The following is a 14060-nucleotide window of genomic DNA, read 5'->3' as shown; positions in this document are numbered from 1 at the left end:
GGGAAAAAGGGCTACCTTGAAGGTCAAGGTCACAGCTTGACCTTGCAGCAAAAATCGTGTCTGGGCCCATAACTTCGTTACTTGAAGTCGGATTTAACAACTATTTCACAGAGATAATCACCATATTGAATCGACGTGTCGCGTGCAAACATTTGGTTTTGTTTTTACAAACTTTGAACTTTGTCTGTGACATAACTCTGACACTTACTAGAGGTATACCTTCCTGTGTCCAAAACCTATTCGGGGAGTATAACCCGGTTTTTTACTTGAAAATTGATTCAATATAATGAACATTTACAGAGTTTGTGATGTAATGTACGGAGGTGAAGTGTAATACAGTCTACAGACATTTCTTTCAGGTAAGTAATTTCGTTAAATTAAATTAGCATCGCTATTTTAATAATTCATTTTGATAAGAAAAAACTTTAGTATTGTATCTATACGGCATCACAGTGCTGTCATTTTTTGTTTACTCGTCCGATATCAATTTCAAGCTTATCTTTCATTTTTTTATTGGGGGGGGGGGGGTTTATTTATAAAACGAAAGTTACTACAATTATAATTGTATTTGAATAAAAATCAATCATCATTATTGCTAGGTCTATTCGCTTTCCAATATTATCATGCATAATTTATTAATAATCCCACTGAAAAATAAAAGAAATGAAAAGAGAAAGAAATATGAAATTGTTATATGCGGAAAATAGTCTCCTCAGATTTTAGGGGGAAAAAAAACGTAGGTTTATCAAGGTGCCCGCTCCTGCCGAAAACAAGACCTGTGATGAGGGCACCGGATTTGTAGTAGCTTCCGTAAATCTGGATAAAAACATCAATTTTATTAATGTTTTTTAACTGAAACTTCATTGTATAGGCTACTAACTTTAAATCTTTTTACTAGCTTTAAAGGACAATTATGCTCAGGAAATGTTTTTTAATTTTTTTGTCATAACCTTTTACTTTTGTTTTGTTGTAAAACTTTCCAAAAGGTTTCTCATTCAACAGTTTTCCTGAAAGATCTCATCATTTTTAGCCTTTTGGCAACTAGTTACAAGTACAGTTATTTGTGATTTTGTATTTTGTTAGTATTTTGTAAGAAATTATCTATACTAGTTTTTTTACATTTCTGCTACGTTTATGACAAAATTATTTTCAGCGCAACTTTCTTCAGGTGATAAGAAGGTCACATGCTCTAATACCCTTATTTTAAACATTTATAAAACTCATGTTTTCTTCTGTTACTGAAGAATTAGGTATTCGTTTTTGTGGCATAATGTTGCCTTTAAAAAGCGTTAATGAACGTCTTATTAGCAGATATTTTGCAGATCTATTCAAAAGGTTAACTGCAAACCAGGACAATGGGAACGTGCCTTCTTGTGGAAGTTAAAAGAAAGATATTGCAACACCTGGAAATAAATGAAAAACTGGTTCATGATTTCCAGGTTTTGTTGTTCTTATTTATATACCACTGTATTATTACAGAATTTTATGCTTTCAACAATTTATTTTTTATTAGAGTTTTTTTTTTTTGGCTTTTTGGCATGCTCAATAAGATTAAATGTAAAAGAAAGTAGAAATTAATTTTAAACTTAATCGAATAATACGTAAGGTAAATGAAAGTAGAAATTCATTTAAAACATAAACGAATGATATGTAAGAAACTACAGATAGGTTTCACTATTTGAGAACTGCTTCCGTTATAAATCAAGTTTTACTTTTGCTTTACAGTATTATATTAAGCTAGTAGACCATTCAATGGCGGCTTTTGTGAGGACAACAAATTCATTAAGGGAATCTTTTGCAACTGTCAAACAACATGTTAATGAGGGGAACGGCGATTCTAGTGTGAATGGTGTGTAGTCAATTTCATATTCTACAAAATAGTAAATGTTCAACATTATTTCGTGTTTCTTTTAAGATCTCGTTTAACCAGGACAACTTACTCTCTTCAGTAATAAAACATTTTATAGAAAAATCATGTATTGGTGAAAATGATAAATCATTCATTTTCAAAAGATTGGTGATGTAAATACATCACTGACTTTGTCAAATAATATGAAGTTTTCTACGTATTTTTTTGTACATTGTATACTTATTTACTGTGTCTATGACATCCTGAAATATTCAGAATACAGACAAAACAAAAAACATCGATTTTTTTATATTTTCTTCCCTTGTAGCTAGATCTTAAAACATTTCGTTGTCTACTAGCCGCGTGAATAGCCCCCCCCCCCCCCCCCCCCCCCCCCAAATTGATAAAGGTGTGCTAACCTCATGTTTGTGCATTAAATAATACGCCACCCCAGCATCAAGGATGGTTAACAAACATTGTATCATAGTTTGGGGACCTTTCTGTTGAAAATGTGTCAAAGTTAAATCGTATGCACAGTGCGTTAACTGGAGTGCAGGATTAGTTACCCGCACTCCAGAGCATGCCCATTGATTGGCTCATTTTTGCTGGGATTTCCTGTGACAGAAGAGAAAAGGAAAGCGACAGAAAAATCATATTCATGCCCGTTCATTGATTACTTTTTTCTGGGGTTTCATATTGTGACAACAGGGAATGTGCTTTTATGTTTGGCTATGATACAAAAGAGAAAGAACACCAAAACACTCGACAATCTTATTAATACTCGGGGGCTATGCCCCCTCGTGCAAATCAGATAGCCTCATGTTTCGATGCTCTTTCTATCACTAAATCTTGAGTTAAATCACTTTTTCATTTGTTGCCAATTACATGGGTTTTAATACTAATTTAAAGCCTGATAGATAAATAGTTTTATTTGCATGTGTGACTATGATTTAAGACTACAATTTAAGTAGAGTTTCATACCTCTGTCACTACACAGTGGGTTATGGTGTAACCGAAATTGTTTATATTGCTTCTTAATACATTCGTTAATAACTGAAAAACATAGAAGCAATATCAAAAGCAATGCTAAATAGAAAAAAAATGTATAAAACAAAAAATATATAAAAATACGACTTTCACTCATTAACTTATTTGTTTCTTTCTCACAAAGATGCAGACGGAGGCGAAGAATTTGGTCATGCACCAAAACATATGACAATACTGGAAACAATAGATGTAAGTTAATACAAGTCTCTGTTTAATTATCCAGCCATTGACTCCTTTTTTCAAAAGACATATTTAAGAAGTATTTTAAACCACAGATGCCCTCTCTAACGTTATATTATAAAGAAAATATAGTTAAATTACGTGTTGGAGGTCACTGTAGAGCTTAGAAGCTCTAGATGGTGTGAACGCAATTCACACTTTAAAACAATATGAACACTAGGCGTTTTCACCGGAAAGGAATGCGCCTATTTAGCAAAACTAGACCATTTTAAGGTAAAGTACTAAAATTGAAAGAAAACAAGGAAAAAAAATAAATAAAAACAACAATAACAACAAACAACAACAACAAAAAACAACAACACTTATGTATAATCTATGCAAGTCAAATCTACTGATACATGATATACATGCATATGTAATGATAGGAGGTTGTGCAAAACTATAACTAATAAAAGTCTTGTTTGTTCCTCTTTAGACTCATTTGAAAATGATATCTCTGTAACTGTGACCTGAACAAAATGACTTTAAAAGTAATGACCTCAAAATAAATGGGGGTCAATTTCTTGTCATGACTAAATTTCGCAACAATTTTTATGACCTAGGCCAAAGTGTCTGTTGTTTTTGTTAGACAAAATGTTAGTAGTTATGACCACAGTGACTTTGACATTTGACCAACTAACCTAAACAATAAAGGTGGGGCGGGGCATCCACTAGTCATCATCAAAATCCACACCTATAATTTAGACTTCAGACCAAAGCGTTCTCTACTTAATGGTTCGAAAATCAATACCGCAGTAACATTAGTTTTTGACCTAAGTGACGTACAAACGTACTTATGTACGGATGGACTGATGAACGTTCTTACGAACGGACCGAATCCAGGGCTGTATGCTCACCAAAAACCGAAGGTTAAGAGTGAGCTATTAGTATCAAAGTGGGATACTCCGGCGTCCGTCGTTTGTCGTCAACAATCATCTTCTTCTTTGAAACTTTTGGGCAGATTTACCTCAAATTTGGTCTGTAGCATCCTTGCGGCAGTCACACTAAAATTTGCTCATGCCATTTCAATTGGCCCCTTTTAGGGGTCAAAAGAGCTAAAATTAGAAAAACCTTTAAACATCTTAAATGATTGATTATCACCAAAGTTTGTCTGTAGCATTCTTAGGTAGTCTTTTATTAAGTTTGCTCATATTAATTTGATTGGCCCCTTTAAGGGGCTGCTAAAGCTAATAATAGAAATACCTTTAAACATCTGCTTCAGAACTAATTGTTGGATGATCACCAAATTTTGTCTGTTGCATTCTAAGGTAGTGTTTTATCAAGTTTGTCCATATAAAATTGAAGCTCAAAAAACCTTTGAACATCATCTCCTACTAAAATAATAGCTAAAAATAGAAATACATTTAAACGTCTCCTTCTACAGAACTAATTCATGGATGATCATCAAATTTTGTTTGTAGCATTTATAGGTAGTGTTTTATCAAGTTTGCTCATATTAATTTGATGGCGCCTTTTAATGGGCTAAAAATAGAAAACCATTTGAACATCATTTCCTACTGAAATCAACAAATATTGTCTTTAGCATTCTTAGGTCGTCTTTTATCAACTTTGCTTATATTAATTTGATTGGTTCCTTTTAGGGGTCGCTAAAGCTAAAATAGAAATACCTTTAAACGTCTGCTTCTACAGAACTAATTGTTGCATGATCACCAAACTTTGTCTATAGCATTCTTATGTAGGCCTTCATCTTTTACTGAAAAGCAGTTGTTTCTGGTCAGCGAGTCAGGGCCATCATGACCCTCTTGTTTTGTTTTGTTATAACACGATCTTTTTGATCGTAACGCTTTCAATACGTACAATTATATATGTTTTACTATAAAATGGAATTGTGTTTCACATTCCTAGTTAATTTTGATTACAAATAATAAAGTTAAAATACTTAATTTTTGAATTTTAATCAAAATGCTATAAAACATTTATAGTGAACAAGAACGAAGTCAATATATCTTAACCAAAAGATTTTCAGTAGTAAAACATAACAACGTACATTAAGCCTTTAAACTGTCCCACCTATTATGTAAGATTAGAAATACTTATTTTAGGACGCCCTCTCAGATCAAAGCTTTATCATAGTGGATTCGCTGACTAGACTCCTCAACTTTATCATAGAAACTGGAAAAAGGTGCAATGCTATTATACCAGACGATGCACTGCTGTTCATTAACAAATACAAGTCAAAGTCGGAAACCTTTGCAGATGCATTAGACAAAGAAATGCAGTATCATGATGCAGTAATCGAATCATTGCAAAAGAAGTTGAAAAGAGTTACCGAAGAACAAAGAATGGCCAAAAAGGAGATAGACAATTTGACTGAACGAGAAGCGTCATATCTTGAGGAAAAACAACGTTTATATAACAAAATACATGACCTCGAAACAAATTCTTCGAACCTAAAAGTGAAACTTGAAAACATTAGAAAAGACAAAAATGTATTGGAAACAAAGAATGAGAAATTAGAAAAAAAGGTCAATGACCTGATACGTCGAAATGAGGATGCAGAACGCGATATAAATATTGGACAGTCCAACTTTGAAATGCTCGGTAATACATTACAATCTGAAAAAGATGAATGCTTAAGGAAAGTCAATGCATCTCGCAAAGAAAAGGAAGAACTACAAAAAATACTTATTGATTAGCAAAATGAAATTGACTCACTTAAGGTTGAGCTCAAAAATGAAAGACAGAATTTTGCATCACTCAAAGAACAAAATGAAATAAAGATTAAATCGCTGGAGAAGGAAAAACAAAAACTGGATAATGACAATGCACACCTAATGTCTTTATACGAGCAGATAAATAAAGTTCTTATAGAGCATCGCATCGAAGATAGAAAGGAGATGATTACCCATCAGACGAAAACTCAAAAGTTATTTTTAGACAAGATATCAAAAGTGAATGCAAAAATAGATGAAGTATCAAATAACATGATATCGTTTAGTGAAACTGTAACACGAATGACTAACGAGGTAAAAGATGTGCATATAATAGAAAATAAAAGACTGTCAAATTGTCTAGTCATGTCAAAATTAGAAGAACAAAACTATGTTACGGCAATCTACCAAATGAGAGAAAAAATTCTACAGTTCGAAGAGGAAGGGAAATCGTTAGAGAAATTCAACGCTTTGGAAAAAGAAAACACTCAAATGCTGGAGAAAGTGGATCAATTAGAAACATTACAAAAAAGCTGGGAAGAGAAATTAGACCGGTTCCGTTCGGAAATCAAGGCGATAGAAGAAACGAAGAAAACCGCTAGGAATGAAATTCTATTGCTACATAAACAAGTAAAAGAAAGAGACAAGAAAATACAATCCCTTGAAAAGGATATGATCGACCTAACTGAAGGAAAGAAAAAAATGACACCTTATTCAGATAAAAAACACATGGAAACACAAATGTTACAGGAAGAAACAAAGGAGAAAGATGATACGACCAACGTTGTCGTTGAATATACAAGACAAATAACTGATTTAAAAGAAAGTAAAATACAAATGCAGAAAGACATAGAAAAGAAAGAAAAGGAGATCCGGTCGTTAAAGAAAAAAATAGAAAAACTTACAGATGAAAAAGAAGAAGCAATTAAATACTTTGAAATAAAGCAACACCTGACAGCAAAACGACACGTATATGGTTTGTAGTCTGTTTTTTATCAATTAAAGTTAATGCTTTTTCATTTTTGAATGATAAAACGAACAAAAAAAAAAAAAAAACAAACAAAAAACAACAATTATAAAACAATTGTCTGTTTTAATATGTACAGAGGATGTTGCTACTAGAAATTGTCTTTAAGGGGATCGGTGGCCTAGTGGTTAAAATGTCTGCCTCTCAATCCAGACATCATGGGTTCGAGCCCTACTCGGGTCACGACCATGTTTCTTAATGCAATAAAAATGATGGTATTCTTTATCATTTTAATTGGTCAGTTTATGTATACTCATATCTTGTATTTCAGTTCAAGTTGTTCACCACCCTAGATTTAAAGCATTCGAATCTGAGAAGGAACTACAAATGCAGCTTAAGTTGAAATTTATTCCCGAGAACATTGAACTGAAGTTTGTATGCATCACAAGTGACTTTGTTAGGTTGTCGGACTCTCCCGTGTTTGTTGTTTATCCGAGGCAATTTTGTTCGACTCGAGAAAGAGATATAAATAACATCGTACAATTTTATAAAGGTAGAGTTGAACTATTTCTGTTAGAAATTCTAGATTCAAAATTGATTTCTCTTAACGGATTATGTGCTTAAATAACAAGTTAAAGGGTTAAAAGTGCATTTCCTATTTTCTTTAAAAATGAACCGCAAATTATTTACGATATATTGTCGGAACATGGTGTCATCTTGTCCAAATGTGATCCTGGTTTGTTCTGACACTGTTGTATTATGTTATCGAAATCGACGGCCATGTTATTGTATTCCAATTCGGCGTTATCTTGCCTAAAGAATGTCTTTTATGTCAAAATATCATGCTGTCTTGTCCAGCTGTGGTGGTAAATTGTCTAGAAATTGTCTTATTATGTGAAACAGTAGTGTTATCTTCTCGGAACTTGATGTCAACTTGTTAAACTCATGTCTTATCATGTCGGCTAGTAGTGATATCTTGTTTAACCGTTATATTGACTTGTCTGAGTATTGTCCTGTTTTGTCAAACTGTTATGTTGCTTTGTATGAGGTTGTGTTATTCTGTCTTATTGTGTCAAAACAAAAATCATGCTTTCTTGTCTAAAACTGTTGTTATCCTGTCTAAAAAATATACTTATTCTTATTATGTTAAATCCTAGTGTTGACTTGCAAATGAATTATGTTTGTGTAAAGGTTGTTTTATTGTGTCAAACAGAACTGTTGACTTGTCGATAAATGGTATTGACATGTCTAAATACTGCCTTATTTTCTCAGATTACCATGCTGTTTTGTCCAAACTTTATGTTAACCTGTCTAAACACTGTTTTATTATGTGAAGTTATGGTGGTATCTTTACAAACTATGGTTATGAACTGTTGAAACGCTATTTTAGTATGTCAAACTGTCATGCTTTTATGTCCAAATGCAGATTTAACGTGTCTAGATTCGTCTTATTTTATCATCTTGTCAAAACGTGGTGATTACTTGTCTAAAATTATTATCTTTTTGTCAAAGTGTCATTTTTGTGTCGCCTCTACGGAGTAGTGGCGACATATATGGATCACTTCTCCGTCGTCTGTCTGTCCGTATGTCTGTCCGTCTGGCCGTCACAAAACTTGTCCGGACTACTCCTCATAAACAACTGGTGCAATTACATCCAAACTTTACAGGAAAGATCAGTACCAAGTCTAGTTGTGCATATTGTCAGCATTTTGCGGTTCAATGATTTTTGTCAGAGTTATGGCCCTTTAATAATTTTTATTTTTAAAGTTTGTCCGGACTACTTCTCTTATACCACTTACGCAATTTCAATGAAACTTTACAGGATTGATCTTTATCTCAAGTCCTTGCGCCTATTGCACGGGTTTTCCGGGTGAATGATTTTTAACTGAGTTATGGCCCTTTGATAAAAAGGTGTTTTTTTCTGTGTGTTGCCAGATACACAAAAGTTTGTCCGGACTACTCCTCATAAACTACTGGTGCAATTTCATCCAAACTTTACAGGAATGATCAGTACCAAGTCTAGTTGTGCATATTGTCAGCGAAGTATCATTTTTCCTTTTCAAATGTGGTGTTTACTTGTTAAAAGACAGTATCATTATGTAATACAGTGGCGTTGACTTGCCAAATGTTTTACGTTATCTTGTCTAAACATCGTCCCATTATGGCAGATAATCGTGCTATCCTGTCCAGATGCGGTGTTGTCTAAACTTGGTATCACGTGACCAGAGCCCGCGCAGAGCGTGAAAAGATAGAGCAAAAAAAGATAACGGGACAGTGTAACAGAATCAGACAGCGCTTTCTCAAGACAGAACTTGAACAAAATAACACACAATTATTAGACATTATAAGACGTTTTTGTTTTTTCAATAAAACATCAAATTTTGACAATATAGCACTTCTGTTTAATATTTGACAAGCCAATTACATATTTTTCGACAAGATACCGCAAGTTTTTGACTTGATAAAACTGAGTTTTAACAAGTCGAAACCGCTTTTTGACAATAGCATGCAGTTTATCATAATAAGGCTGATTTAGTTCAGTCAACACCCCATTTCGGCAAGATAATGCGAATATTTGATATAATAAGACAATTCAGTAGTGTACGTTGGCAAATTAACACTCCTGTTTCACACAATAAAACAATGTAAAGGCATTTTAACACCGTATTTTGACAAAATAACATAGCAGTTTGATAAAATAAGCAGTTCTTTGACAAATCAACACCAAATTTCGACAAGAGAATACTACAGTAACTGTTTGAAATGATGATCAGACAGTCTTTTGATAAAACAGTTGCACAATTTGACCTAATAGCGCGACTAGTTAACACAATATTACACATTACAGACAAGACAAAACGACATTTTGACATGATAACACTACTGTTTGAAATAATTTTACAATGTTAAGAAAAGTCAACGTCATATTTTGAAGAGATAAAACTATTGTCACGCATAATTAGGCAATGTTTAGACAAGTCGACAAAATATTATGGCAACACAACACTAATATTTGACATAATAAAACGCTTTTTAGGCAAGATAAAAAGAAATGTAACAACATGAGGCAGCTATGGCGTTCCATATAATGCTGAATCTATTACTGTTATAATTTCGTTGATTTTAATGCTACTGATTTGGAATTTTGATTATATGCCTTTAATTTTAATTGTATTCATCTTACAATCATCCAAAATGTTAGGTTATGTTACATTGACAGTTAATAGGAAACACGTTTTGAAAAAGAGCTTGTCCAAGACCGTTGGTACTAGAAATGCTCGTAGATTTGTTCAAATTTAATTTCAGTTTCAAAGATGAACAAGATGACAGCTTTGGTGTTTTTTCACGACAAAGACAAAAAAGGATTTAAAAAAGAAGAAGGTGGAAAAGGTAGCCATAGTGGCAGGACCTTCTGCGATGTGTTTGACATCATTAACGGGAGAGATGGAATATCCTACTGTGATGAAAATTCTAAAAACATCGAAAAAATGTTTGAGTTTATCACAAATGCATGTAGGTAATAGGTATCATCGCAAAATGTAGAATTTGCTGCATCTAATTAATATTTGGGTAGATAATATTTTTACTAGGACTCATATAATAGGCCTAATATAATTGATCAGGTTTTTTTGCCATAATTTAATCAGAAGAACTATTGTACGTGTGTATCTTTTTTATTTTGTATACTTATTAAAGCCTTAGGGATTTATTATAGAATGTATATATAGATATTCTTGCAGATTTAGATAAAAATACTAGAGATACAGTATATCAAAACAGTAAGTCTCACTATTATGGTTGCCAATTATTGCTAAAAGTTGAAACATGTGATTTGACCTGATGGTACTTATGTTTGAACTTACTTTTTTATTCTTGTTTATGTGACATCATGATGATAACATTTTTTAGCAGGACTTTAAACAAAACAAAAAATGAGTAGAGGTATTGTTACAATCATGTCGGCGTTGCCGTTGCTTATGCCCTTTCCGTTCACACACTTAAATCTTGATTTAATTTATTAAAGTTATTGGTGTATTGTCGTCATACTTGGCCACAACAACCCTCGGATAGGAATTGATATAAGAATTGTTTTACTTAGTTTCCAATACAGTCTGAATTACATTGTTGTGCAATGTTTGTAAATGCCACTTTATGTAAAATTTATTGAATAAATAAAATTTAAACTAACCCTTGGGTCAAAACATTTTAGTAAACCAGACTTACCTTTACGTTCATTCATAAATGGCCTTGTCATTCAAGGTCAAATGACTAAAGTTTGCTTGTTTTTTGCTATAATGTCTATAACTTTGTTATTTTTGAAAGGATAGACTTTAATTTTGAGCGTAATAATATTCTAGGTTAACCAGACAGACATTGAACTTTATTCATAAATGACCTTGATCTTCAAGGTCGAATGTCTAAAGTTTGCTTGTTTTTTGCTATTATTTTACTATAATTTTGTTATTTATGAATGGATTGTCTTCAAACTTAAGCATATAAATCTTTTAGGATAGACCCTTAAGTTAACCAGACAGGCTTTGACCTTCACTCATAAATGTCATTGACATTGAAGGTCAAAATATTCTAACTTTGTTATTCACTTCATGTTATAATAAACATACTTTAGGATTACTTCAGGATAAAATTTTGGATGTACATGTATATCAAACTCAAATTGACCTTGGCTCTTTTATAACTTTGTTCTTAAAGGTAAAATTTTTGAATTTTCACTTCATACGATGACAAAACAACATTTTTATTAAGACCTTAAAGATTGTCGTTGACATTGAGCTTTAAATGACATTGACCGCCAATGTCAAATTATTGAATTTTCGTTAAATTGTTACAATTTTATTATTTATGAACGGATTTTATTTCAGATTGAACAAAACAAGACCTCCTAACAAACAAACATAATGAAAAGTTTAGATGTGATTTTGTCCTTAAATTGAACTTTAATTTCTCGGTCAAATTGATGAAATTCTCTTGTTTTTCTGAAGCTGGCTATAACTTTTTTGTTCATAATTGAATAAACTTCATTTTAAGACACAACATCTCTAGAACAGGACGTTCATGTATATAAAACTCAAATTAACATTGACTTATGTGTGACCTTGACCTTCAAGTTCAAATTATTTTATTTTCACTGATGAACGCTAAAATTGGCTATACCTTTGTTATTAATCAATGGATTTTTTTCATACTTTGACAAAATTAACCTATGGACAAGACATTCTAAAAAGGTTGAACTGACATTGACATTCAATTTTCCATGACCTTGACTGTCAAGATAAATTTATCGAATTTGGGTTAATTTGTCATAATATTGTTATTTATGCACATACATTCGGACTTATTTAGGTATGACGTTAACCTATAAATGACCTTGTCCATCAAAATATTGAATTTTGATTATAATTTCCATAATTTGCCATTTATTTATGGAAAGGATTCATACTTGGACAAAACAACAAGTGTAACTAGAATAAAAAAGGAAAACTTATTATTTTCTGTTAATTGTTTTCAAAAATATGTTTAAACAGTTTGTTTGCTTTTAGAAAGAGCAAAAAGGTCGAGCGTTGCCCCCGCCCGGCGGTGGCTCTTTTTAGTGAATCTTGGAGCCGCTGACTTTTACCAGCAATCAATTGCACAATAAACATAACACATTAGTCCATTCACCATATGAAACTGTTTTTCTCTCTGCACTGTTTGTGTCCGATGTACAATTGCATTCAGATTATAAGAGTTTGAATCTGCTGCTTTATATTCCTGATGCGAAACATGATATGATTCTGATCGTTTTAGAACTCACGTGCTTTTTTTTTTTATCTCTTCCACCTATTTTCGGACAGAAGTTTAAATCATAGTTACCATTTCTACTTAATTTACCTTGTTCGCTACGTTCCATTTATCAACGGTGTGCACTTTATTTTACACTGAGGGAACTAAATTGACATTTCATATACATGTATTGTAAATAAAAGATGTTAAAACCTGAACATGTTTAACCACTATGTTTTATGACGCTGAAACATGAAGCCAAAGGATAGTCGAAAACTTAAATGCATTACTTACATGTATATAGAAATTGGGTCCGTTCGTCTGTCTGTCTGTACGTCAGTCTGTTTGAGTAAACATTTTGGGATTAGGGACTACATGTATATAACGGTAAAGAGAACAAAAGAGAACAATAGGTTCATTCTGTGAACAAAGCGTTTATGGGCTGTAAGCCCTTAAGTAGGCAAAAGAAAATAACAAAGAAAAGTTTGATAACAATATCTCTTCCCTGACTTTATCTATTGTCGGGAAACCATTTTTCTATTTTTTATAACGTTGATCTTACCCTGACACCAGGGCGTCCAAATGCGACATCAACCCAGGTCTTCATGTAAGCTTGCACTATAGCATGTGTGATTACAATATCTCATTCCTATAAGAAGTTATTGTCCTGGAACAATTTTTCTATTTTTCTAGAAACGACGATATACGAGGATTGATCAAAAAGTTCTTGGCCAGATGTACTTCAGGTAGTCAGATAACCCTATTAATGGTCTTACTTTTCAATATAATTGCCGTCTTTGCCCACCTGTACTCCAACTTGTTTAACCCTTCAAAAGGGAAATCTCTATTTCGGTCCGCAAAGAACTCATTGACCGTCTCCATGACACCTTCAATGCTTACAAAACGTCTAACACGAAGCTTGGTTCTTAGTTTCGGACAGGTAGAAGTCAGAGGGGGCCAAGTCCGGAGAATATGGGGAATGGGAAAAGATTTCAAAGCCTCGGTCAGTTGCAGCAGCCATCGCAACTTGGGATGTGTGAGTTGGCGCACTGTCGTGCAGGAGCAAAACGCCTTTAGTCAATTCGCCCCTCCTTTTACCCGCGATGTCTTGGCGCAGACGTCTCAATTCGTCTACACAGTACGTACGGTTTATGGTACGACCTTGTTCAAGATAGTCAATCATGATTATCCCGTGACTATCCCAAGCATTGAAGCCATCATCTTCTCTGCTGATTGTACCCTCTTAATTTTTTTCGGACAGGGTTAGCCAGGGTGCTTCCACTGCATGCTCTGTTTTTTTTTTGGATTCTGGATCGAAGTGGTGAACCCATATTTCGGCCCCTCACCGCTGTGGGTTCGAATCCCGATAGGGACTTTGGATTCTTTCATGTGAGGAAGCTATCCAGCTAGCTTACGGAACGTCGGTGGTTCTACTCAGGTGCCCGTTCGTGCCTGAAATAATGCACGGAAGGGCACCTGAGGTCTTCCTCCACCAGTAAAGCTGGAACGTCGCGATATGACCTAT

General features: G+C 33.5%; 2 protein-coding genes across 2 annotated transcripts; both read left to right on the top strand.

Annotated features, from left to right (window-relative positions):
- Window positions 1-1399: 1399 nt before the first annotated feature.
- LOC132749231 (uncharacterized) lies at window positions 1400-5772 on the top strand (the record flags this gene model as incomplete). The annotated part of the gene is given in 4 exon segments (XM_060738949.1): window positions 1400-1439; window positions 1726-1849; window positions 3021-3085; window positions 5179-5772. Coding segments are annotated over 4 exon segments (823 nt in total), but the record flags the coding sequence as incomplete, so codon positions are not given.
- Window positions 5773-5910: 138 nt separating this feature from the next.
- Window positions 5911-12689, top strand: LOC132749230 (tax1-binding protein 1 homolog). Its single transcript, XM_060738947.1, has 3 exons — window positions 5911-6763; window positions 7086-7307; window positions 10061-12689. The coding sequence occupies exons 1-3, from the start codon at window positions 5911-5913 to the stop codon at window positions 10273-10275; spliced, it is 1290 nt and encodes a 429-aa protein (XP_060594930.1). The 3' UTR covers window positions 10276-12689.
- The last annotated feature ends 1371 nt before the right edge of the window (window positions 12690-14060 follow it).

Source organism: Ruditapes philippinarum, unplaced genomic scaffold, assembly GCF_026571515.1.
Source record: "Ruditapes philippinarum isolate M1 unplaced genomic scaffold, ASM2657151v2 ctg2975_1_1_1_1, whole genome shotgun sequence".
NCBI lineage: Eukaryota > Metazoa > Mollusca > Bivalvia > Venerida > Veneridae > Ruditapes > Ruditapes philippinarum.
Note: the sequence above shows the minus strand (reverse complement) of the source record. Positions and strands in the feature narration are given on the sequence as shown.

Bases quoted from the DNA above. Each gene is read 5' to 3' on its own strand.
- LOC132749230 (XM_060738947.1), top strand. From the start codon at position 5,911: ATGTCTTTATACGAGCAGATAAATAAAGTTCTTATAGAGCATCGCATC. The intron at 6,764-7,085 runs GTTTGTAGTCTG...CTTGTATTTCAG, and splicing joins AGCAAAACGACACGTATATG to TTCAAGTTGTTCACCACCCT. The intron at 7,308-10,060 runs GTAGAGTTGAAC...ATTTAATTTCAG, and splicing joins CATCGTACAATTTTATAAAG to TTTCAAAGATGAACAAGATG.